General features: G+C 27.5%; 3 protein-coding genes across 8 annotated transcripts in view; 2 read left to right on the forward strand and 1 right to left on the reverse strand.

Annotated features, from left to right (window-relative positions):
• LOC107436873 (DDB1- and CUL4-associated factor 8) overlaps nt 1-2,259 on the forward strand; it is a 29,069-nt gene extending 26,810 nt beyond the window's left edge. For all 5 annotated transcript variants that reach the window (XM_087153584.1, XM_087153585.1, XM_087153586.1 and 2 more), the window contains exons 11-12: nt 1,020-1,136; nt 1,853-2,259. In XM_087153584.1, the coding sequence (XP_087009710.1) occupies nt 1,020-1,136; nt 1,853-1,957 (222 nt within the window). In that variant the 3' untranslated portion in view covers nt 1,958-2,259. The remainder of the gene's footprint in view (nt 1-1,019; nt 1,137-1,852) is intronic.
• Nucleotides 2,260-3,066: 807 nt separating this feature from the next.
• On the reverse strand, nt 3,067-21,707 carry LOC107436874 (uncharacterized). Of its 2 annotated transcripts, none has more exons than XM_016048697.4 (9): nt 21,484-21,707; nt 17,507-17,711; nt 16,623-16,744; nt 14,530-14,611; nt 11,914-12,031; nt 10,869-11,031; nt 9,171-9,309; nt 6,597-6,739; nt 3,067-5,429 (listed from the first exon to the last, which is right to left on the reverse strand). In XM_016048697.4, exons 1-9 carry the CDS (start codon nt 21,591-21,593, stop codon nt 5,261-5,263), a joined length of 1,251 nt encoding a protein of 416 aa, XP_015904183.1. In that variant the 5' UTR covers nt 21,594-21,707; the 3' UTR covers nt 3,067-5,260. The 2 variants fall into 2 exon arrangements, with proteins under 2 accessions (XP_015904183.1, XP_087009716.1); XM_087153590.1 differs by lacking the exon at nt 21,484-21,707 and adding an exon at nt 19,205-19,212.
• Nucleotides 21,708-21,718: 11 nt separating this feature from the next.
• On the forward strand, nt 21,719-23,208 carry Arl8 (ADP-ribosylation factor-like protein 8). The gene has a single exon (XM_016048698.4). It carries the CDS (start codon nt 21,999-22,001, stop codon nt 22,557-22,559), a length of 561 nt encoding a protein of 186 aa, XP_015904184.1. The 5' UTR covers nt 21,719-21,998; the 3' UTR covers nt 22,560-23,208.
• Nucleotides 23,209-27,251: the final 4,043 nt, after the last annotated feature.

The following is a 27,251-nucleotide window of genomic DNA, read 5'->3' on the forward strand; positions in this document are numbered from 1 at the left end:
TGATTAAATAACGCAATATATTTCATACCTAATTATACGGGGGAAACGATAAAATAAAAGGAAAACTTATTAATCTAAATAAAAACACTTGAAAATTATCGAACCGAAACGATAATTAAAAAAGGCACTAGCATAAATATTAAAACCCGAAACAAGGCAAGATCAACGGAATTCAAAAAAAAAAAAAAAAAAAACCTAATGATAAAATTTATGAATAAAAAGAATTAATTTATTGAGTGCGAAATTTATCGCGAAAAGAAAAAAAATCAAACGTAGTGGAATTAGAAAAACAAAACTGCAATCTGCTTCATAAAATAATCCTATGTTTAAAATAATAAACAATTCTCCTTTTATTTTATTTTTTTGTTGATAAAAACAAGATTTTTAATTACAGCAGATGTGATTCCACACCAAGAAAAACTTGTAATTGATACCGCACTTCCAAAGAATAAGAATTTATTCAAAAGAAAAAGATTTTATTTTTATTAGTCGATGTCAAATAAATATATTTTTCTCTTTTCTTTTTCTGTTCACTGATATGCATGCAATGCATTTTCCCCACCCCCCTCGTAAATCAAGCAGAAAACGAAATCAGCATGCCACACCCTTGAGTTTGATTGACGGCCTAAAGGAAAAAATAAAACATTCATCCCTTGCCTGCTTTCAAGGTCACGGAGGAAATGACGTTTCTCTGGGTAAACGGGGAAAAAAATCTTCCCCTTCCTTACATTTTCCTCTACTCAACTTCAAGGATGAGTCCAATTTCCGCTTTTTTCGTTCTAGTTTAAAATGGCGGGAAATTCGAGCAAAAATTTTCCCGGTTTTCTGGTTTCCCGGTTATCTGGATACCGGATAAATGGTTCTCTACTGTACTAATAACTATAAAAATTTTCACCTATTATTATCAATGTATTTAAAATTTTTATAGCACTATTTACTTATTGACTTCCAGAGTTACAGTTGTAATGTTTAAGTAAGCTTCAAAAAAAATATTTTTTAAATGCTTATTTATCTTGCAGCATCTGATTGCAAACATGAAGGAACGAGAGGAAGAACGGAGAGATTGCCCTGAAGCTTTTATTGACCAAACAATCTGGTTTTTGATGCAACATCTTGCTCGTTCACGTGGGCGAAGAGTAATTGTTTAATTTTCTTTCTTTTTTTGTTAGTTCAGTAAAAACCTTACATTTCCAAATTCAATTAACTGAAAAGCACGAGTATATGGAATTTTTGAATTAAATATTTTAGTGTAATCTTTTGTTTCTATAAGCAACAATTCTGATATAGCCTTGTATGTATTTAATTGACGTTTTTATCATAGTGTAACATATTTTCAATGAAATATAAAATGCCGAAAATTTCGGCATTTAATAAAAACAGATGGCACAATTTTTTACGTTTCTCTGTTATGCTTTGTTCCTATTTAGCAACTTCAGCTTTTATTTTTTTATAATTATAGTAGCTCTCGTTATTGTTATAAATTTTTAAGTGTTGATTGCAATACATTTCTTTTGTCATAATGAGGACATTTAAATTAAGATAAAAAGCATCCACCTTAATTAAGATGTTTCTTGCAAAAAATGGCCAGGTGAGGTGTCTACTCAAGTTAAAATTAGATTTTTAGGTCAACAAAATTTAATTTTGCTAGAATATTGGGTACCAGCTATGACTTTTTAGGACTTGTGGCAATTGGGGTTTGAGGATTCTTGAAAATGGTCAAGTTCGAATTATACATTCTAGACTGTCAATTTTATTTAGACAAAATATATTTTTTAAATTTTTCTCTACAATTTCAAAATCAGATAGAATTTTTGGTTATTTAATAACTTTATATAAATTTTGTTAATTTTAGGCATCTGGAAGAGATGACCCTGTGATTGAAATAAGTTCCTCTGACTCAGACAGCCAAGATGAAGATGTTGAAATTCGACGGGAAATCCAATGCAATCAATCTTAAAAAGGAAATTAAAATATCAGAAAAGAATTAAAAATTTGAGAAGAAACGTACGTGTTGGAGTGTTAGTGGAAGTATATTGATTTAAATGATATTTTATTTATTTTGTTATTTGGACTGTTTAAATATATAATAAATACTTTTCAAGCTATGCAATTTCTGTATGTTTTGTATATAGTTTAATCGATTGTACAATCTTAATACTGTAATTCAGATGGTAGGTTTGTGGTATTTTTGTGCAAGAATTTCCTTTGATTGATTAGATTGTTTATAAAATTTCCTATAAAATAAAGGTTATTTTATAATTTCTGACCCATTTATTATTTAAAGCTACGTCACATTTAAATATTTTACTTTCTTTGGCTATGAACCTTGGACATAGATTTAGACTTGATTTTCTCTTTATTTTTTAATATAAGGAAAGTTTTATGCAAATTAAAAAGGTTGAGTATTTTTCAACATTGCAATAAAAATGTTTTCTTATACAGTCCAATTTCTTTAAAATGATCCTTGATCTAACTAGATTTTTCCTGAATGATTGGTTTAATGTTAAGCCTATATAAAACTCTGTTATCAAGAGTAAAATTCAAGTTTAACGAGAAATTTTCCTTAACCTCTGGAATGGAGGAAAAGTAGTCAATTGTTGTTAAATTACATTCCTTTTAAAAGGGTTTAAACACCCCCTTTAGTTTAATTGTAAATGGATGAATAAGGTGAAACAACGGGAAATCTCTCATATACCTTGTCATGAATTGCTATGCAAACCATTGATTATATTCTATACTTACTGTTTCACATGTGTCTGGAGCATGTTCCTGATCATATGTTAGTAAAATGCAGAAAGTGATAGTAATGCGTAATAAATAATTAACTGTTTATCAGTGTCGGAAGACATGGAGTTTATCGAGAAATTGAAAACTTTTCTGAAATAAGTTGTTCCTGAAATAATTACACAAAAAATGTGTTGTTTGGTTTAATCGGTTTCATAATGTTTGATTTTAATAAAATAATAATTTAGGTATATTCTCCAAATATATTTTCATTCAGTGTTTTCATAATTAAAAAAACAAACATACATTAACTACTGAATTTCTAATGATCTACACATGGAAGTAGTTTAAACACTTTATTTAAAAAAATTGGCACATTTTACTCTACAGTAATAAAATTTGTCATTTTTAAATAGCTGTCACTGAATAAACAGTAAAATGCACAAATAAAATTTTAAATTACAATGCACATATATTTGATGAGGATAGAAAAATACTAGGGATGTAATGAATAGGTATTTGGCCGAATAGCCAAATATTCGGCAACCGAATAGCAAATTTTAAAAAAGAATTTACGAATATCTTATAGGAATAAATAAATTTAGTTATTATTGAAAATTTTGCTATATTATTGGTATTGGATAAAGGAAAAAAATATAGTTATCAATTAGAAATATTTAAGATAAAAAACTGACAAACTATAAAATAAATAAATAACAGAAATTGTTCAGTTGAAAAAAAAAACTCTTACAACAAGATTTTCATGCATGAAATATTTTCCAGAAAAAAGGAACCGTAAAACTTTTAAATATAGTCTATCGGAAACGCTTTTAAAAAAATGGCACGCTGTCATAAAAACGCCTATAAAATCAAATGATTGTATACATAAGCTACTAGAAATCCTCTTAATTGCCACGTCATAAATTAAAATGTTGATAAAACAAGTTTTTCGTAAAAAAAAAATTAAATAGATATCAAAACAAAAAATGTAATGCAAAAAATCTAAATTCAACTTCTTTACATTGCTGTATTTTTAGAAAAAAGTGATAAAAAATAATGTTCATTCGAAACACTCTTTAAAAAATGCTGATTAAAAGAAAAGTTAATTAAAAAAAGGCAAAATAGAAACAGAAAAAAAATTTATTTTTTTTTTGTTCGTAAAATAACGTTGGATATCAGTTTTCAATGTTACCGGTTATCTGTCTCTGTCTAACCGTACAGGAAAAAAGGACAATAAAAGGGTCAATGCTTAGTTAAAAATTCCGCACGATAAGAAAAAATTGTTCTAAATTCTTAAAACAAAAAGGTGTTGAAAAAGCAACAAAATTGATTGCCAGAAAAAAAAAATCAGCAGTATAAAGTAATCTAGTTTTAATTCTTCAAATTTCGCTTTTCTATTTGTCTTCCAGAGTAAAAATTTTAAGACGTGTGCAAGTAATAGAACTTAACAAATATGAGTAAAAACTATTTTCAAAGATAGTAAAAATCGTGATTTTAGATTATTCTTTATCAAATTTATTCAAATTCCAAAAAAAAACACACACTTTGTTAAAAAACATTTTTCTAAAAAATACTTTGCTGTACATTTCCTCCGAATATTTGGACAACTGAATATTCGACACAAGAGCCGAATAGTGGTGTAATATTCGTTACATCCCTAGAAGATACCACTTTTAAATAAGTAATCACATTTTTTATCAATAAAATATCTTTTCCATCAGAAAATAATCGTGGTTAATTTGTAGTGTACTTTACATTTAAATGCGTCCTCAGATTTCAAATTTTCTAAGAACATATTCTATATATATTTTTACAAAACAAATAATAAAAAATAGACTAGCTAAAATAATAACATTTGTAAATTTTAATGCACTTTATAAAATCTTAGCTGTTTCTTAACAAATAACACTCATTTGTAAAAATGACATCTTGTACACATTTTATTATTAAAAATATTTGCTTCTCCACAATATGAAAGAAGCATAAATGCCAGTATAAATGTTCATGTATTAAAAAAACAATATTAAATATACATACACTTAACATTTTTTAAATTACTTTTCAAATAATCTTTGGTATGGGACAAGTTATCACAAAAAATATATTCATATTGCACAATAATGTGAGACAGGCAAATTCTTATTTTATAATCAGATTATTTTAATAAAGTACGAGTCAATGAAACTTAGATGCCTTTAAAAATATTTAGACTATATTTAAAAAATACTATTATAATACCCAAAAATAAAATAAAACATGGATATTTTATAAGTTTAAAATTGTCAATACTAAACCGTTTCATAAGATACATAGGTTTAAAGGTACATGATTAAAATATTCATCAAGTAAAAAATACAGTTAAATTTCCAATGATATAAAATATTTGTCAATAGTCAGATTCCTGCGTAAAACTGATATCACTTCTCTTCAACAAAAGCACATTATCAGAAGTGTTAAAGAGCAATAGATTGATTTTTCTTACCTAACACATCATGTCAATAGCTAAGAGATTTGTTTTAATTCCATCTGAAATTCGTTAATGGCTAAAATCTGTTTGTTGCAATGAAAGTAAAATCTGATGATGAATATCTTCAATCAATTTTTCATTTCCATCCAATAAAGGAAAAAGAATATCCCTTTTAAAACTGTCTTTATTGATATCATGAGCACAAAAAATAATTTTCTTCAAATTAGAATGTCCTTGTCTGAAAAAATAAAGTAATTTTCATTAGAATAATTGATTATTTCATTTATATTTTTTCAACAATGTTAAGTTAGATTTTTAACTAAGTTAAATAAACCCTCATTAGGGTCAGTACATTTTTAACAGTTATTTCAAATAATTTGCTTTGTGCAAACTGACAAGTAGAGCAAATTATTTAAGTTAAATAGGGACTTATTTGCATCAGCGTGTGAGTTTCTCACATGGGTATAATTTAAATTCCAACTAGAAACGTAAGAAATCATAACACAATTAAATTTTTTTTACAATAATTTAATGTTATTTTGGAAAAGTTAAGGCTTAAATATTTTGTCAAACTAATTTAATATTTTCTAAATGAAACAGGCCAAAACTGAGCATTCATATTTTGGACAATTTGCAGACTGTAGCTGGTTGTAAAGTGATTTGTAACAAAAATAACGAATAAAATAAAGAGTATAACATTTATACTTAATTAAAAAATTAGCATAGTCATAAAAAAAAGTATATTATTTTACAACGTAATTCTACAGGCAAATTTTTTACTGTCTATTTTTAATGTCATGTAAATAAAATATGATGTAGCGTAAAAACTTTTTTTCAGTGACAATTTATTTTACATTATTAAAATATAATTTAATAATGTAAAATTTATTTTACATTTTTAAATTATATTATAGTTTAAAAGATAGCTATCTTTAATGAATTATTTCAATTAATTTCAAATACACAAGAAAATATTGGAACATAAATTGATTAAATTCCTAATACAATTTTGAAAAACATATGAAAAATAATATTTCAGGCTGGAACAAGAATTTAAAATCTATAAGAATAAAACTTTTTTCAGGTTTAAGATCATGAATTCTATCATACATCTTAGGAAATTTAAATAGTTGCTTTTTACTTCAACTATTTTTAACACAATCAATTTCCACATCATATATGAAAATTGTCATCAAACTTATGTCATATTTGAATTTTTATTACCTGTTCACAGTTAGATTAAGCGTAACATATTTTTGAATGTAATTTTTTTCCAAATAATCAACCAGAAATTTATTTAAAGAAATTTTTTTAAAAAGACTTTCAAGTTAAAGCTAGATTCTTTTACTTAATAGTATTTAATAAAAGTACTGATAAGAAAAATATATAAAATAATGCAAATTACCTTAATTTTTCTCCTAGTACTAATGTATAACGCACAGTGCGCTGAACATTATCAGTAAAATTCTTCAAGGTTAAAATACCATCACTTAAATTTCTTTCAGCAATTTTCTTTAATTCAATTTCCTGGGAAAGCTCTGCTTCAACCTAAAAGAAAAAAAAACAGAGTGATCAATATTACTTAATTATAGAATAACCAAATAAAGTATTTACTAAATCACAACTATGAATAATGAAATAATACAACAGAACAATTTTAAATTATCATGATTATCAAAACTTTAATTTGTAAAGTAAGTCTAAAAAGAAATCCATTTTCAGGAAAATTTTTTATGCCATATGAAGAAAAACTTTTCAACCTTAAAAAATCAATTCTATGTAAGGACATCTTAGAAAAGGCTAATATTTTGGATCTTTTATGGTAGTACATCTGTTAAAAAGTAACCTGCTGCTTAGAAAAATGGTTATAGTTAGATTTGCAGACAAAAGCCAATAAAAAATGCTAGTTGAATGTTGTGACTCGATTTTGTAACCTAACACTTGCTATTTAAAGTTAAAAAAAAAACATAAATTAGACTTTTAATAAATAAATAATGTATTCTCCAAACTGACCTTTCATAAACAAAGCTTTTTACTTAGCATCAGAATTCCCACACTTTCATTAAAGCAAAAATTTAGACTTTTTTGAAAAAATTAAAGAATTTAAATAATATAGTAATTGTTTATCATCAAATATAGATAGACTCACAGTGACAGGCCAAATATTAACCTTTCTAGAAAGAAAGAAAAGAAAAAAAAAAAACAATTTTATTATATTGCAAGTACTGATATAATTGTATTTATTACAGAATTATTTACTTTTCCGTGCATTTGGGAATTTTAAAAAATGTTACAGCTTTTAAACTTGTAACACTTATTTTAGGCATTATATGCAATTGCACAAAATTTTGTAAATCTGGCTTAAATATTTATAGAGGTATGGACATTTAAAAAAAACTTTCCTCATTAAAATTTCCACTTTTGGAGCAATTTAAAATTAATTATAAAATTATTGCTTTAAAATTTGAAAAAAATTCGATGAAAACAGTGAAAGATATAAGTAATTAAAGTAGTTCTTTCATACTGAGCATGAGCAGAAAAAAATTGAAATTTTTTTTTTCTTCATATTTTGCAGTGAATTATATTTAGCAACTAATGAAAAATGTCCTAGGTTCATGTTTTAAAAATTTAAAAAGTTTCCTGCAATTTTCAAAGTTTTTGTACTTTTTAAAAGAAAACTCAAAATTATAAGGGGTTTTCTACAAATATTATTTTATATAAGATAAAAGTAAATAACAAAGAATAATACCTTACAATAAATGTTCATACACCAAAAAGGAGATTGTATAAAGAAAGAAAACAACTGAAAAAAAAAGATACTTTTATGGGAGATGATCCGTAACAATCTGGTGTCATTATTAGTAAATCTTGTTTAAAAGTACAACTTGAAATTTGTGGAAAACTCCTTATCATTTTGAGTTTTTTTAAAAACTGTGAAACTTTTTAAATTTTAAAGTTATTTTAATCGGACTTTAATTTATTAGTTGCCAAATACGATTAGTCACAAAATTAAGAAAAAAAAGTTTTAATTTTTTTCGGCATGCTCAGCATGAAAAAATACCATAATTACTCATATCATGAGCAGTTTGAAACAAATTTTCTAAAATTTTAAGGCAATAATTTTGTAATTAATCTTAAATTGCACCAAAAATTTAATTTTATAGAATATTTTTAAAGTTATAGCAAAAAAAAAAGACAAAAAAATTAGTTTTTTTAGTAAAATGTCAATATCTTTATAAAAATTTAAGTCAGGTTACAAAATTTTGTACAATTCTTGCAAAATTGTTTGGCACAGGGAGTTCAAAAACATTATTTTTGTAATTCGTTGTCAGTCCTGAAAACCTCTGAAAGCATCAATGATTAGTATAAAAAATTGCATTACCTAAATATTTCCAAATTTATAAAATGATTCTCTAAGCATTTTTTGAGAAAGATCATAAATGTGTTAGTATAGAAGTGTTTTCATTATTTTGTCCAACTCCTGTATTATAAAGCATGAAAATAAGCAATCACTGAATCCAAGGACTAAACAGATATGAGTATTGGATTCTGAGACATTATTAATAGCTGCAATATTATGTTATCATAAAGTACCTCTTAAGTCTGACCTCTAGTATAATATGCCATGTTTTTAGCCCAATCTGCAAAATTGGAAGGAAGTATGAAAGTCTTAATAGTGGATTCCTATGTTAATATTTTTAAAAATTTCTCTGACCTTAATCTTTCTTACTCAGTGTAATTAAAATATAGCACATAACTGAAAAACAAATTGGAAAGTGACAGTTTTTTTCTTTCAAAGGTTTTCAAGAGATTTTCTAACTTTAAATTTTGTTGGCTAGTATGACTAAAAATATTCTCACAATGGTGAAAAAACACTTAATTTGTTCTATATTTATATTTTTAAATATTTTTACGCATTTATGCCAACAGGAAACCTTATCAAACAAAACAGAAATGTCTCACGTCACGGAATCGTTACCTTTCCTATTTGTTGCAGTAAATGCTTATTTTCTAAAGACAGTCTGCTGATTAAATCTTTTTCTTCACAACTCCATTTTGCACATTCACTGTGATGTTTCGAGATGGCCAGGCACATTTTTTTTCTTGGTCCCAGAAGACTACAGAAAAGAATTGATGAATACTTTAAAATAAAAGATGTATGTAACATATAGTAATTACTGTAATTAAGCTTCTTCTTACTGCTTAAATATCTATATTGTAAAAAAATTGATAAAGTGCTTATTTGGAAAACCAAAATAATACACATTGAATCTTTGATTTAAAATAATTATAAGTCAACATTTATTTGAAAATTTCTGTTGGTCGATTGTATTTTTAAAATAATTTATGAAAAACAATCTAACGCATAGAGTTAATTTTTTTTAATCAAAATGTTTGTTATAAAATATCAACTAAAAAGTAGTTTAGATATAGGAGGACTTTAAGAAACATTTTGAAAATAAGAATTGAGATTTAGAAATTGAGAATTTTTTTGTAAAAATTTTTTATATAATAAATTAAAATAATTATGTAAATTTTGAAGAATTTTCAAATCAAAACATTTAATAACAATAAAATGTCAACAACAAAATATCAATTAGGTAGTTTAAATGTAAAAATTATTGTTCCATTAAAAATAGTGTTAATGTACGTTTTCTGCATGTTAGTTGAAAGGAAATAAAAAGAACATGTATAAAATTTTGAGTAATTTTAAAAATAAATAATGAACTGTCATATTTTGAAAATTCTCCAGTTAATTTACTATATTGGTTTAAAAAATAATATCTTTACATGTATGGAATTTTTTAATTGGTTTTATAAAACTTATAACTTAAAATTCTAAAAACAATAATGTTCCACAGTTTGTACAAGAAATTATGCGAATGCGTACCTTTTAGAACATTAACCCTTTCGAGCCGACTGTCACATATATGTGACAGCAAGAAACGCGCTCACTTCCCGGCCGACACACCCGCGTGTCAGAGAGTTTTCTCGTTCACCCCCGACCGTCACATATTTGTGCCAGCGTTTTGGAACGTTTTAAAAAATGAAATTTCTTCCAAAAGATGGCATTGTATGTCCTTATGGTTTCAGATACATGTAGATTTGACCTTCTACTCAAGATGAAAGTACATTCACGTGGTTTTTAGGGGAAGGAGAGGAGGGGGGGAATGTTTTATGAGGGCTCTTTAAATTAGCACGTGATATTTATTTACAGTAAGTAAGGGAGTTTTTTTTATCTCTCGCTACTTTCGATTTTCGGATTAGTTTTTAGTGGATAATTAGATCTTGTAGGCTTGAATTTTTTTTCTTTTTACCGTTAGAATGTCGAAGCGTCGAAAATTTTTAACTAAGCTGGAAATAGAGGAAATTATGCGAAATATTTAAATTTATTAATATTTATATTACATTTAAACAAGAAATAACTTAAGTAAATAAAGTATCCATAGAAATATATATAAAGCATATGTCACTTAAATACTCTACAGAACAATATTAAACAACGCGCTGATATTTCGGTAATTTCATGGAATTAGGCTTAACATCGAAAAACCCTCCGGCCCTGGGGAGACACACGCTAGAGAGACTGCCGGCCTCAGCGGTAAGCGCGCTTTCGCGCTTTGCGTCGCGAAAGGGTTAAGGGAGTGTAACAACTAAAGATGGTATTGGTACTCACTTGATTCCTAATTCCTTGAAATCTTCATCACTCAACATCCAAAAGGTATTTAAATCTATGCCCTGACTCTCAAAAATAGGATAATACTTTGACAACTGAAGCTCTTTTAACAAAGTTAAAAGATCAGATTGAGAAGAATGGACTTTTGGCGCTATGTTAGAATCTAAAAATATCACAAGTTAATATTAATATTTTTATTTATTTCAATAAAACTTATTTTTTGACTTTCATATCAACTTGGAATTAATGGTAAAAACTAAATTATACTCAAGTCAAAAATTACAAACAAGAGAGCTGAAGTTCTCTTTTCTACTGAGCAATTCGTAAAGACTGCATATAAGATTACACACAAAGTAAATAAATCTTAAAAGTTTGTTTCCCTGCAGAATGCAGTGAAAAAAAAGAATTTCAAATTAGAAAAAAGGAAATTTTTAAGCTCCAAATTTAGTATTTTCTAATAATGATTTAGAAGAAAAAAAAAATTATATTGTATTATCTTATAGTTTATCTATTTTTTAAAAATTTATTCCCTGATAATTTAATACTATGTAAATCTATGAATTTAAATGATGTATCAGCTGTAAAATTATAAACAACAATTAAATTTTCGTTGAGCTAAAAATGAACACAAAAGATATACAGTAGGGAACCGATTATCCGGAACGATCGGGACCATCGCCATTCCGGATAACTGATTTTTTCGGTTTTCTGAATCGTTACAAAAAGCCGTTTTTTTTATTGTTAAACCCAACTAAAAAAAACAAAAATTTGGAAATAATCTTAAAAAGAAGAAAAAACAATGAAATAATACACTAATGATTATTTCCAAAATGATGGTAAGGTAAACATCTTTCAAAAAAGAAAGAAAAATCCTAAAATCTTATGAGGAAAATTTTTTATTTATTTTTAAAATGGCGGGAAAATTTATCGAATTTCGTTCCGGTTTTCCGGATAACGGGTTCTGTACTGTATTAGCATTGAGATTGACAGAACATTTTATTAGCATTTTAAATAAAAAGAAATATTGAAGCCTAATTCTACTTACAGATTCTTTTGGGCTGAGAATAAGTATCTATCAGATTTTTTACATTGTGATGACCATATTTAACAGCTAAACTTCTTGCTGTATCACCAGATTTAGATTCAAACAAAGGATCTAAGCCCTGCAATATACATTTCATTAGAAATTTTTATTTATAAAAAAGAATGTTCATTAAAATTAGGTAACAAAAAAGCATATGACATAATTAATTTATCTTCACTAAAAAAAAAGTCAAGTACTTACAAAATAGTAAACCAAGCAAACTCAATACTTTTAGACAAACAATTATGTTTATTTTTTTCATCAAATAACAGAAATATGACTTTACAAAACCAATTTTGTACTGAAAGTTAATTTCATCATTAACGAACGTCATATTTTAAATACATGTAACTCAGCTTTAAAATAATGTAATAGATCGTGTTACATCATTATAACCTAGTTTTTAATCTCAAATTTATTAAAGTTGCTAAAAATTGAAGAAAGTGTATGCAAACTAAAAGTAATAAAGTAATTTTACCAAAAATTTTAACTGCTAGATTTTTTAAAGTGGAGTTATATGAATTTAAAGTTTGTTCCAAACTAAACTATAACAACTGAAACTGTTCTTCCAATACTTATGTATTAACTCGAGTCAAAATTCTTGGAATGAATTACAGTACACTCTCGATTATCCGTGCTCGGATTATCCGGTTTGTGGATTATCCGTGCTCATTCCAGAGTCACACAAAAAATATAAAGAGAAACATTTTGAAGATTAAAAAAAATTTTATTCACGAAGTTGTAACATTACCAAATGTTTGGAAGCAATATTCGTTATTGGATTGAAGTATATGGAATATTAGCAGCATGGTCAAGGTAAAATCGTCTACTTTATCACGATCTTGGAGAAAGATCATATCGCTTGATGAACAATCTTCTTCAGATGTTCAAGAAAAATATGATAACAGTATTCTCGAACAAGCAAAAGAAATCTGAGGTTTTGAAATTCTTGACGAAGAAAAGTTTGAAGATTGGTTTCAAAGTGATGCATGTGAGCCTGACTTCCAGTATTTGATAGATGAAGACATCGTTATGTTGTTAAATCAAATAGTGATGATAGTAACTGATGCAGTAAATGAAGGAAATACAATTTCTCATTCTGCTGCTCTGTGGAAACTTTATTAGATGGGAAGATTTGATTACGGTGACATTACTGCGGTTCGTAAAACATGCGTATCGATATATAACGGAGACGCATTACACATTTTTTTAAAAGTAAAATTCCTAGTTTGATGTTATACAGCATGCAAATGTCAGTAATTTTAATATTTTTTGTACTGATATTGATTTTTTCTTTAATTAAAGGAGTTTTCGGATTATCCGTGGTTTTCGATTGTCCGTGCGACCTGTCCCGGTGATTAACCCGGATAATCGGGAGTGCATTTTAAATGAAATGAATGATATCTACACAGAAGTATTAGTAATTTTCATCAAGAAAACTAGTGTATGAATTAATATCTTAACTAAAATTGCCACACACATGATAATTTCGAAAATTAAATATTAAAAAAAAAGGTTTATATGCACATTCTTACAGAAATAAAAATTTTATTTCAAATAGTTAAAGTACTATAAAAATAGAAAAGATAAAAAATTAAGAGATTGGTTTAAGAACTGAATTATACTGAACTGAGTATTATGTAAACACTCACTTTTCAAGGACTCTCTTAAATTTATGTGCAATACAAAATCATTATTTCAGACATTTAATATGTCAAATTTTAAATGTATTTTTTTAAATAGGCTTTCTGATAAAATGAAAAATTGCAAAATATTAAAAAATTAAAATGTATAAAAGTTAAATGTAAAAAGAAATACAATAACAATTACGCATAAAGATATTCTATCATAAACCAAATAATCAATGATAACATCTAAAATATGTATGGTAACAATTGTTAGTGAGTCATTAATATTTTTTTGCTTTAGTTATTTTCACTGCATAACTTTTTTTAATATGGCAATAATTACAAAAAAAAAAGTATAATCTTAATTACAGCATTACAGATTATAGACTTAAATTTTTACTTTTTTAACAAACTGATTTAATAATTAATTGATTGACACTTCCAATGATTCGTTGACTCCTAAAAATGTATCACCTGTGTCATGAATTATTATAGACATCATTTATTATCTTAAATACAACTTTATGTTTATCATTGTAAAGGGAAATATTAAATGATGTTCATTGATATCATATACATTGATTTTTTTTTTACTAAAGCTTTGATATTTATGCCATCATAGATTATTTAATATATTACTCAGCACAAACAGCATTTATAAAAAAACAAAATTAATTTCTACAGCAGCATTTATAAACAGCAAAAACAGATTATTATAAACAGAAATAGAATTTATAAACAGAAATGTATATATAGAGATAGCATCTACTTTAAAAAAAAAAAGAAAACTAATTAATGTAATTTAAAGAAATTTAATAGTCAATTTTTGAAGCTCTCAACACATGAATTTTTATATACATAGAATATTTCAGCATGTAAAGCATTTTAATGTCACTAAACATTTAGATTTAGAACTCAAACAACAGATTACAAACATTTTAATACTAACTAATAATAATAAATCTTTAACTATCATCTCATGTCCAGCAGCTGCAGATAACATCAAAGGATTGTATCCATCCTTCTTGTCACTGAAAACAAAAATAAAAATTAATTGGAAAGTAATATTCTACCAAAGGATTAAAATAAATAATGTTATTTCTACCTTTATATACTCAAACGGGCATGTAAATATTTAATCAGAAGTTCTAGAAAATGTCATTTAATTGTCTTTCAATCTTTGGCAAAAATTGCCAAGATGATGGATAAATGGTAACAAAGGACAAGGGATAAAAAATAGACTATATTTTATAAAACCTACCGTATATTACGGTGTATAACGCGCACTTTTAATAAAAAAAATAACATTGGAATGTACGGGTGCGCGGTATACGCCGAGTATACAAAATTATAGATTAAAAAAATTTAAATATAGAAAAATAATTTTATTTTAAGGAAATAACATACCTTTACCTATATACTTTATTAATTTTCGTTATTACATAAATAGTTCATTATATTCATCTTCTGTTATTTCTTCAGGCACGTCATCACAATCTGTTTCGTCTTCATCATCTGTGTTACCCTCATCCATAAATAAACAGTCATCTTCTGATCCGTCCAGATTATTTGAAATGCTGCATTTTTTGAATGATTTTCTAACACTCTCAGGCTTAATTTCATCCCATGCTTTTAATATCCATTCGCACACTGTTTCCAAACTTGCATGACGCATATGTCCTCCTTTCGTAAAGGTTTTCTCGCCCTCCAACATCCAAGTGTTCCACTGTTTTCTAAAATTGGCTTTAAATGGTTTGTTTAAGCAGACGTCCAATGGCTGAACTAATGGTGTCAATCCGCCCGGAATAACTGCCATATGGGTGTTGCATTCTTTCAGAATTTTTTTTGTATTATCTGTAAGGTGGGACCTAAGCATGTCCCACACTAAAAGTCTTTCTGGTTTTCTATTGATACTAGACAAGATATTGCACATGTACAATCCAAATTTTCGTGCGCGTTATACGAAGAGTATATCTTAAAATTTAAAAAGTTAATAGAAATTACGGGTGAGCATTATGCGCCAGAATATACGGTAAATGATATTGAAATTAATTACTTAAATAAGAATATATAAAGCAGAGTTAGATTATTCTTTTAAATTTCCTAAGGAAGGTTTATTTTTGTTCAAAAAGCTTACCTCAATAATTGTGGATAAGAAAAAAAAATTTAATATAAAAATTGAAATTGTAATGCAAATGCAAAGAAAAGCATGCACTTGTGTTACATATTAAAGTTCAAATTAATATCATTAAATATCACTTTATCAATGAAAATGAATAAAATACACTCATGAATATAATAACTATTAAACCACTCACCATATTTCAACCCAATTATTATCAACAGTTGTCTGTATTACTTCATGCATAATATTTGCTGATAATACTTAATAACAGTTCTTTTTAATAACAATACCTGCATTTGCTCTATCAATATATATTCCTGCTTAAAACTTCCTTGATTATGATACTTAATAATTCTGATTTATATTTTAAAATAAGAGTTGATGGAGATATTGCAGCAATGTCATTTATAATTGGCAGAATAATAGGTACAGTCATATGTTATCATTGATATACATTAAAAAAGATGTAATTGTACATTAATTTTTCAAAAAGGCCTTTAGATTATAGAGTAACCTGCCCAAGTAACATACATTAATACACTTAATGTTATAGTATAAAATAAAATAAAAAGGATACATAATGACTTAAACAGACTAAAAGTACATTTCAACTTTTATTATAGATTCTCCGCTTAAGTTAGATTTTACAAATGCACAATAAGCATCAATTTAAGTAAAAATAGTAAGTTAATCAAAATAATAAAGGATAATTTATTTCTTATCAATAATTTTGATCAACTTCATTTTATGCTAATAATTTTGTAATCCAAAATTTAATTAATCTGTACCAGCATTTAACAAAATATCAAAAAAAAGAGAACATTCTAATGCTTTTAACAAAATAATTGAATTTTGAACATTTTGAAATAGATTTTTTTTTCTTTTTAAAAAAAGAAAAATAACTAATCGTAACATACACCACATCTATCAAGGCTCCTTTTTCTATTAGTAACTGCAAAACACTTCTATGTCCATAAGCAGAAGCATAAAAAGCAGCAGACCATGCTTTAGAATCGAACAAATTTATATTAGCTCCAAACTGAAATTAAAACAAAATATTAAATGATAAAATGAACCATTAAAATATCTTTGTAATTTGATCAGTTTACAGTTTAAGTAAAACACTTGAGAGCTTACAGTAAAAACAACATAAGTAAAATTTTACAAATATCATTTCTTAGAATGTATTTTTTAACTCATGGAGTTTAAATAAAAAGAAATAAAGAAAAAGATTATTCAAACACTAGATTGCATTTCTTAATTAACACAGTTTAAATAAAAAGGAGATGAAGAAAATAATTTTTCCAATTTAAATTTAAAACATAAAATTTAAGCAATATATATTCAGAAATAAAGCAGATTTGAAATTAATTTAAAACACAACATTATTAAAGATCTATATTTTATAACATGAATGTAATTCATTCTTTATATTTACTTAAAAAATATATGCTTATTTTGGTAACATAATTAATAACAACATTGTACAAATGTCCAATTATTTTTTTTCCCCCTTCAATTTTGTGCTATATATGAATAAAGCAAAACAGCTTGAAATGACCACAAATGATGCTCCATTAACAGTATAGTTTTGGTTCTATAATAAACAGCCGCTTTTCATGTTGAAATACAGAATAAATAAAAATGGAAAACACAGAGAAGCAGAAGAAAATTACAAACAAGTTAGAACAAAGGGAAAAATGGTTTCTTCCTATTCTGTTGATGAGAAGTTTATTATTATTTTTTTAAAAGTTGTTTAGCTTTATTCATTGTGGGAATGTTTCATGCTTTTAATACCTACATCAAGAAGTAAGCTAACAGCGTCAGTGCTCCCACACTTGGAAGCAAGAATCAAAGCAGTCTGGCCAAAGTGGTTTGGTAAATCGGTTTGAGCTCTTTCTTCAAGAAGAAACGATAGAACTTTTAAATTGGTGGAGCAGGCTGCATACATAAGAGGAGTCCAACCACTTATATTATACCTGTTGATGATGTCTTTACTTTCTACACTGTGAGTTAAAATAAACAATTAGATCTGAATCAAAAGTTTTAAAGAAAAACAAAATTTGATTGAATTTACAAAAATAAGTCACAGTGATAGTATTGTTAGACATGTTTAAGAGAAGCAAAATTCAAAGCAATAAAAAAAGCCACAGTTTTACTTTTTATGGGAGAAAAATTTATTTTGCCCTAATTTATTATTTGAAATTCTTTTCAAGTCTTGCATAAAAAAATAAGCAATGGAACAAATTTACCTAAAATTAAAAATTTTTTGTTCTAACAATATATATGTCATTTTTCTTAATGTGTGACATTTAAGTACCTTGCCTTAATTTATTTTTCTTATGATGATTCTTTCATTTTTTGAAAATATATTAAGCCTTCTAATTACACATTTTAAAATTCATAAATCTATTATATGACAAATATAACTAACAACTCAATTACAATACTTAAAATGTCATATCTTTTCCCTGTCCTTAACCTTATAATCAGGTAGGTATTCAATATCTCGTATAATGAATGCCGTTCATGAAAAATTTGCCACTATAGCGGAATTTTCGAATTTCCAAGGAAAAAAATAGTCTTAAGAAAAGTTTCCCTGATTATGCAAATGCGATTTAAAATTATATTCACATGATTTGAAGCTCCACATCCAGATTCCTATTTACGCAATTTAAGATCGCACATTATATTTTCATGATTTTATATAGAATACCGAGTTTCGTATTAACGTGATTTAAAAGCCACTATTATGATTTGTGTTTGAATGACTTAAAAATTATATATGGGGATTAGCAATCACGTGATTTTAACATGAAACATCAAGATCCATATTCACCCAATTTTGAGATCCAAAATCAAGATTCGTATTCAAGATCAAACATCGAGATTCATATTGCAGAATTAAAAAAAATATTGAGATTCGTTTTTGTGCAAATTTAAAATTAAATGTTAGGATTCACATTCACATGGGGCCAGGAAAGTCTGGCTGGTAGGGAGCTGGGCCCATGCCCGAGAGGCTGTGATTTCTTTACCTGCCAGCCGAAGTTTATCCTGTACAAAATGGTAACTGGTGCACACTAAATCTTTTATGGTTATAAAGTTGTCCAAGTCCCCATAATAAATGTATAATAACCATAACAACAACCTCTGGGGTTACTGGATCGAAGATTGATTGTGCTCTGGTACAGGTCAATATTCCAATCTGTGGATGGATGTTGTGTGAATATGTCCTCCCTGTAAAATGGAATGTGACGCATGTATGTTGTCTCTGGATCATCTTCAGGGATGCTTCCCAGACTATCGCCAATTGCCCATTGTGCAGTTCTAGTGCGACGTAAATAAAAAATACCATATGGTATTGTCATGATTTAAAAGTTCCACATTGCAATTCATATTCACACAATTTAAATAAATAAAACCTCGCATCAATATTTTCATTAAAACTTTGAAAACATTCTGTGGATAGATGCTTTTGGAATGCTAAAATGTCAGGTACTTTTCAATTATTTAAAAAGTGTTTTTGCGCATAATATTTCAGGATTTCTATTTTTAGCTTTTCTGTTTTTTTTCCCCTTCCCCGCTACAAATTTATCCCTGTGGTATCAATCAATACGATATATATATGTCAGGGTGCATAGCTAAATTATTCAACAAAACATAAGCACCTTTTAAGCACTCAAATATTTTTAAGAACTTTAAAAAATATCATAATTAGACATGGTTGGAAAGTTTTTGACAATTGACGCTTTTATCTTGTTTTAATCGTCATGTCAAAAAAATTTTTTTTGAAATTATTTTTGACAATTGAAACAAATCAGGAAATTTTGAATCATGTAAAACAAATGGCATTTTCATATGCTACAGACAGACTATACGCTGAAATAGATTAGGGTTGAATTATTCATGAAAACGTTGAATAGAACAATGTGAACTGTGTCTTTTTGCATAATTCGAAGCAAAAATTAGCATAGTAGAGGAAAAATCTCATTTTGAAAAAGGGAAAATTAAGCACTTTTTAAAAACACCCTATGAAAAAAGTACCTTTAAGAGCTTTTAAAAAATGAAAATAAATACCTTTAAGCACTTTTTAAAAACGCTACTAACTCTGTATATATACGGTGGAGCATCGTTTATACGACGATCACTTATACGACGTTTACATTTATACGACGTTTTAGTGTGGTCCCAAATCATTCCTATTCATTTTAATGTAAAAATATATCGTTTATACGACGCACAGAATCGGTTATACGTCGGTTTTTAGATTTTGTTCACGTTTATTTAATTTTTTCTTGTGTATTTTAAAAAAAGGCGGCATTTGCCAACATGAATGATACAGAAAAGGGTGCCAACAAGAATGCTTGGATGACGACCGTAATTTTTACTAGATGACTGAACAATATTATGAAGAGGCAAAAACGAAAAACTTTGCTATTCATCGACCAATGTCCAGCGCATCCATCGATACTAATTATTTTGGAAAATGTAAAAGCTCTCTTTTTTCCTGCAAATTGCACAAGTGCGCTTCAGCCATTAGATTTGGCCGTGATTAGAAATCTAAAATTGCATCATAGAAAGCAGTAAGTTCAACTCGCTATTCAAAGCATTGTACAGACTAATAGCAAGAAAATATAATTAAAGGTAACATACATTCAAACTGCTCACTGCAATTTTTCTTCTTTGGTTATTTGTTTGTTTTGCTTTGTCTAATTTAGAAATTTATGTAAATCAACACGTTAAACATTAAAATTAACTGAAAACAGAGTTAGTTTCAGTTTTAGAAGTAAAAATCGATTATACGACGTTATCGTTTATACGACGTTTTTCGGTGGTACCTTCGGCAGCGTATAAACGATGCTCCACTGTATATATATATACATAAACTTCACAGTGGAAGGTCAACTCGAAGGGTATAACTTGTAGCAATCCTGGGACAAACCACTACACATTTTTTTTTTTAAATATCTGCAAACATAAAAACCTTTTAGCATCTTGGCGATTGGTGTAAGTGTGAACAGGTATGGATATAGGAATATTGCCTATCTAGGCAGCAGCATGGGTGAAACTGGAAAAAGAAATCACAGAAGGGCACTATTGAAGGAAATAACTCATAGCTACCCTTGGATAAACCATTACAAGCTTTTTTTCTTAATTTTTGAAAGTACAAAAACTCTTTGACACCTTAGCCACAGTAGACGGCAGGAACAAGTACTGATAGGAAATATACACCGGCTTGTGTTCTAAATATTTGTTATGCTTTTTAAATAGTCAACTGAAAAGAACATTTTGCTAACATTTTGAACAGTTATCTCATCCGCTAAATATTTTTGGATTGCCTAAATTTATTTTAAAAGAGTTTAAAGAACAAATACTGAAAAAATACCAGTGAGGACTGTAGTGACATTTTTCTTTTGCTTCAATTAGCACTAAATTTCAATGTTACATGACTGATATTTAATAACTGGTACTAGAAATTTAAATAATAATAATTTCAAAAAAAACTTCACAAATGTTTTCCCCCTCTCGAATGTCACACATTCTGAAGAATCACTCATATACATATAGAAGTATGGTGTCCTCAGGAGAAATTACCTAAGTATTTTTTGAAATATTCCTCAAAACAATATTATTTAGACATTTAAAAAAAAATAAAAGTAACTATATAAGTAGTCTCAAATAACGCACAATACAAAAGTTAAAAATATTAACTTTAATAAATAAATAAATTAAAGTTTCTTAGATAAAAATAAAGACTCAATAAAAATTAGTCTATACTTTTCAATTATTTCCCGAGCACTTTCTTCACACCCAATGCTAGCGGCAACATGTAAATCAAATAAGAACACATTTTCTCTAGGTAGTAAATTTTCAAATAGTTTATCCATGGGGAAAAATTAAAAAGTCAAATGTACGAATCATTAATTTTATTATCAAAAGAACAGCTTAAAGTGTGAGACAGAAGAAGTTTGTTTGTTATTTTACAATGTTTTGAGTTTTAAGCAATAGATGGCGCTTTTTAAGCTTTGCGTTGCCAATTTTTATTTTGTATGAAATGGAAAAATATTAAGATCTTATTCTCTTGGCCAACCATAAATTAGTTATTTTATAATTTTACAGAACTTGAAAAGGGCGAAAATAAATAACACTAGCTTGTTATCAACAGAGGAGTGATTCACAGTTGTGTGTTTCGTATTTAATTAAACGTCATTTTCTGTCAAATTTTCGATTCAATTGATCCTCCATTTTTATAAATATACTAATCGCCACTGAAGTATTGCTACTGCCTCAAAATGATAGCTCTTATTAACAGGTTTCTTGATTGGATCAAGAGTTTGTTTTGGAAGGAAGAAATGGAGTTGACTCTTGTTGGTCTTCAATACTCCGGTAAAACAACGTTTTTGAATGTTATCTCAAGTGGACAGTTTTGTGAAGATATGATACCCACCGTAGGATTCAATCTGAAGAAGGTGACGAGGGGAAACGTTACGATAAAACTGTGGGATTTAGGAGGACAACCGAGATTTCGCAGTATGTGGGAGCGATATTGTCGAGGAGTAAATGCTATAGTCTATATGGTTGATGCCGCGGATCTTGAAAAAATAGAAGCTTCTCGTAATGAGTTACACAATTTATTAGATAAACCTCAACTAGCTGGCATTCCTGTTCTTGTTCTCGGCAATAAGCGCGACTTGCCAAACGCCTTGGATGAGAAAGAGATCATTGAACAAATGAATCTCTCTGCTATTCAAGATAGGGAAATTTGTTGTTATTCTATATCTTGTAAAGAGAAGGATAACATAGATATCACCTTGCAGTGGCTCATTTCACATTCAAAGTCAAGTAGTCACTGAACATATGTTAAAGACTGCCTTTTACCACGTAAAATGAAATGATGTATGGTGTGAATGTTATACTAACTATACATGGAATGCTTAAAAACTGTCGCAGAATTGTCATCAGATTGTGAATAAAGGTATTACTTTCTTGGTAAAGTAGTTAAGTGACTTTCATATGAGTAAAATGTTATTTTAGCTGTAAGTTGTCAGTGTCTTAACTTTGCGTTTCACTGAGGCCAAGCATTAAATGTATAGCAGGAAACTGTTTATTTGTGATTGTATTTTAGTCAGTGAAAATTACACTTTATATAGTTCATTTATGTTATTTTCTGTAATGTGATTTTGTAGTGTATCCATTTTTAGTTACTTTTCCCTACTGGTTTATGGAATATATCTATATATAACTTATAATCTTTTGCTATCTGAATAATAACTGTGCATTGAATGCTAAGATTCAATTTATTTATATATTTTTTCTGCTGTTGTTCCTTTGAAATCAGATGATTTTCTATTTGCTGACACTTTTTGAAGTTAAATTTGAAAAATTATGCTGTAGTTGTAGTGATTAATTAATGATGGAACTTTATTGCTGTTATTCAGCTTTGTGAAAATATACTTTTTACCAGCATAATCCTTTGTCTTGAATAAAAATTTCCATGCTAAATTATTGCTTTATGTATTTTTTATCTTGTATTTTCTTGTCATTTTTTTTCTCAGTTGTTTAAATTTTAAAGTAAGTTGTAGAAAGGCCAACAAAGTTGAATAGTTTAATTAAAAACTGCAATAAGCATTAAAATTAATGCTTGAAAAAACTATTTTCTATAAATAAGTTATATTCTGTATTTCCTTAAAAATAATTATTAATGACAGAGATTAAAAAAAAGTGGAACACTTATCAAATCTATACAGTTGAAATGAAACATACAATAAAACGAAGTATGATATTGACTGAAAAATTGTTAAGACTTACTGTTTTCATTGAAAAAGTTAGGAATTCTAATATTTAGAGAAGTTATGCAAAGTAAAATCTACAATATGTGAAATTTCAACAAAAAAATTTTCTTTTTAGCGTTGCATTTTATAGATTTTTTTTTTTTTTTGATACCTTGATACCATGTAGGGATGTAACAGATATTCGGTTGGTCAGAACAATGTGTTTACTCTACAGTGGAAGTTGATTCTTTTTCTTTCTGTTCAAACAGAAAGAAAATGGATTCTAGTTGAAATTGATTCAAGTAGAGTAGAAATTTAGCAGAACAATTCTAGTAGAAGTTGAAACAAATTATTTTAAGCTAAGAAAAGCAAAATTAATTAACTTTTGATCACCTTTGAATTATTAATTGTAATAATACTGCATATTTTCTTAAACAGTTATGACTCTTATAAATCTTGAATTTATATGTTGCAATCATTTTAAATTTAGTTTTCCTATTTCTTTCAAAAATGAAATATTTTTTAAACTAATATTTTATGGTCATTTTTTTTACTTCGGTGGCTGAGTGGTAGCGCTTTGCGCTCCTGTGCCACAGGTCCTGGGTTCGATCCTCGGGCCGGGCAAGGTTGATTCAGCCTTTCATCCCTTCTGTGGGTCAATAAATGAGTTATAAGCATGCTTGGGAACTAAACACTGGGGGTTCCGCGTTCGACTGACCACCTGACCGGAACATCTGCTCCTGCACCCCAGAAAACTGAGATGGGCACAGTAGGCCTTGGCCCTCTATGAGCTGTCGTGCCGCTGAGTTTAGCTGAGTTTTTTTTTTTTTTTTTTTTTTTTACTTACCAACATTTAACTACTCTAAGTAAAGCATACTTAAATATTTCACAAGCAATTCCATTATACAGTCGGCTCATTTTAAAATGTAAAGGATCTGTAAAAATATTCCAATTAGATGGATATTTGGAATAAACTAAACTAACTGGCTCAATAGCTTATGCGGATCAAAATTTACTGAGCACATCCCACTCTTTATGACCTTTGGCTCTGGAGTGCAGGGGCAGTTGTTCCGGTTGAGTGATCAGTAAAACTTGGTACTCTCAGCATTTTGTCCCCAAGCATGCTTGGTACTTATTTTATTGACCCACTGAAGGGATAAAAAGCTGATCCAACGTTGCCCACTCTGAAGATAGAAGCAATTTTCAACTAAATGGAGTTGCAAGTTAAAGTACTGATATTATAATCTATTTGCTTATTCTTCTGGAAAACTTTATCTTTTGATTATATCTTGAGAATAAGTGTTTGATAGTTTAGTTAGTTAGAAAGTTTTATGATTGACAGTGACAATGTAGTTTTGAATAAACAAACAATAAATTTGGTGCAAATCAGCTGAGGATCGCTAATTTGTGTGGAAAGAGAGTATGCAAAGTAAACATTCCATTTTTTTTAAAATGAAAAAAATTGGGTAAATTGAACAAGCAATGTTTCCTAAGTTGAAATCTTATTAATAATTTAAATTTTTCCTTTTTTTTATGCATTTTTGTTTTGTTTAATTCCAATTTTTCAAGTATAAATTTTTTTTATGAAAATAAACAAACTCAGCCAAATATTAAAGATAAAAATAACAAAAGGTGGTAAAGTATTATGGATACAGATTTGCATAGACTCATTAGAAACAAAAAAGTATCCAAGGAGTACTTGGAACTACTTAGATTTCCAAATTAGTCCTTAGAAACTGCTAAGATTATTGCGTTGCATAGATGAACTTACTAAGTCCACTGATGAATTTGCTGTCCAAGCAGTGAAACGAAATGATATAACTTAGCTGTTAAAATCTAATAGTTTTTCTATAAAAAAAAGCTTTAAAAGAAAAAAAATTTGAATTGCAATAGTTAGGAGAAAAAAATAACAGCAAATAATTCTAATTTTACATGTTACAAGCAAATGTAATGATTTACTGTGATTTTTTTTGTTGTTGTATAAAATGCCTTAGATTTTCTTATGTATTCAAATTTAAAAGTATAAGATTGGTGGGTTTTTACATTAATCTTTAACATCTGTACTATGTACTTTAACAAGATTTATTAAAATTGGAAAATGTATTTATGTGTGAAAGTGATAACTTTATTTTTCTTGATGAAGTTTGACAAAGTCAAAATTTATTTCAAAAGGGCTAGAAAAAAAAATCTTATGCAAAATATACATTTTAGCAAGTTCTTTATAATAACTGCTTTTTAATTTTTAAAAAAAAACTGTCTAGTTATCATTTACACAAAGTTTTGAAATTTTTGATAAGTGCTCAAAATTTTGGACTCCTTGGATTTCTTCTTCTGATCTCTGTGTGAACCCTGTGGATAGTACTCACACTAGTTCTAAAGTTCTTATCTCTCGTATTACAGAATCATTCTTAATGATTGATTTAAATGCAGTTACAAATAAGATAGATCATCAGGGTTGCAGGGTTTCCGCTACGGTAGCTTTTTTCGCAAAATGCGAAAAGACCCCTCAAAAATGCTAAAATTCAACAAAGCATTTTTGCTAAAGGATTTTACTAAATTCCATTAAAAAAAAGCTTCCGCGAAAATAGTTCCCATAGTTCGGAAGAATTACAGCATTATGGTGTAAAGGAAATCCGTTGCATTTTCAATTTGTTTTCGGAATCTCCCAGAAAAGATTTTCAGTTTACAGAAACTCAGGGTTGGCAGGTTTTCGACATGTGACAGTTTTTGACAGTTTAAACCATGGTTTAAACCGTCACGTCAAAAACCTCACTGTCAAAAATGTCGAAAATGTCAAAAACCTATATTCATATGTGAAATTTAATTAATACATAAAATTTATATATTTTTTATAAAGGATAGTGTTTCTAAATATGTTCTAGAAAAAATAAATTTAAAAGTTTGAAGAAACACTTATATTTTGAATAGTAACCAAAATCTTGTACTTTTGAAAGCTCACATCTTTTGTAATATTATGTATTCATTTTCATGTGTTATTGAAAATCTGCAGTGATATTATTAAGAAATTTATTTATAACCAAATTTAGTGTATAGTATAGATTATACTAAAAATTAGACATTTTTAAAGATAAACATTAGCAGTTTTGCACATTAGACATCTTTTAAAGAAAAATCTTTTTAATATTCTTTTAAATCTTCTTAATAATCTTTTTAACATAAGACAATACAAATTTAAGTGCTTTCTGTTAAATACACAGAGTAGTTAGTGTCGATTTACAGTATATTCAGCCTATTCATTTACTATGCTGAAAATTTAGTTTATCCAAATACTTGTGAATTTCATTTATTCATTATTTATTCATTTCATTATTTGTATCATTATTTCATTTCATTATTTATTCATTATTTATTTCATTATTTGTATTCTTAATACAAGTGGGGGAAGCAAATTAAGAGGTAAAAATTGTTTTAAAATGATAAGTGTAATAATTATAAATAAATATAATAAACAATATGAATTATATTTATCATTATTCCCAAATATAACTACTTTTAAATTCAAATTAACATACTGGATAATAAAGATATTCGGTATAACATTAAAAAAAAAATTTTCATACACTTGTATCAAGTTTGTATTTATACAACATAACTTGTAAGTTCCTTATAAATATTACTTATATGTTCCTTATATGTCAAAAATGCATAGTAATAAACTTTTAATTTTCTTAAGTATCAAAAAAAAAATCTTTTTTTTTTCAAAATATAAATATTTAAAAAAATTTTGTGCAAAATTTTTCTGCACATGCATTT

The sequence above is a fragment of the Parasteatoda tepidariorum genome, chromosome 10 (genome assembly GCF_982258835.1).
Source record: "Parasteatoda tepidariorum strain Cologne lab strain chromosome 10, Ptep-v5.0, whole genome shotgun sequence".
NCBI classification, from domain to species: Eukaryota; Metazoa; Arthropoda; class Arachnida; order Araneae; family Theridiidae; genus Parasteatoda; species Parasteatoda tepidariorum.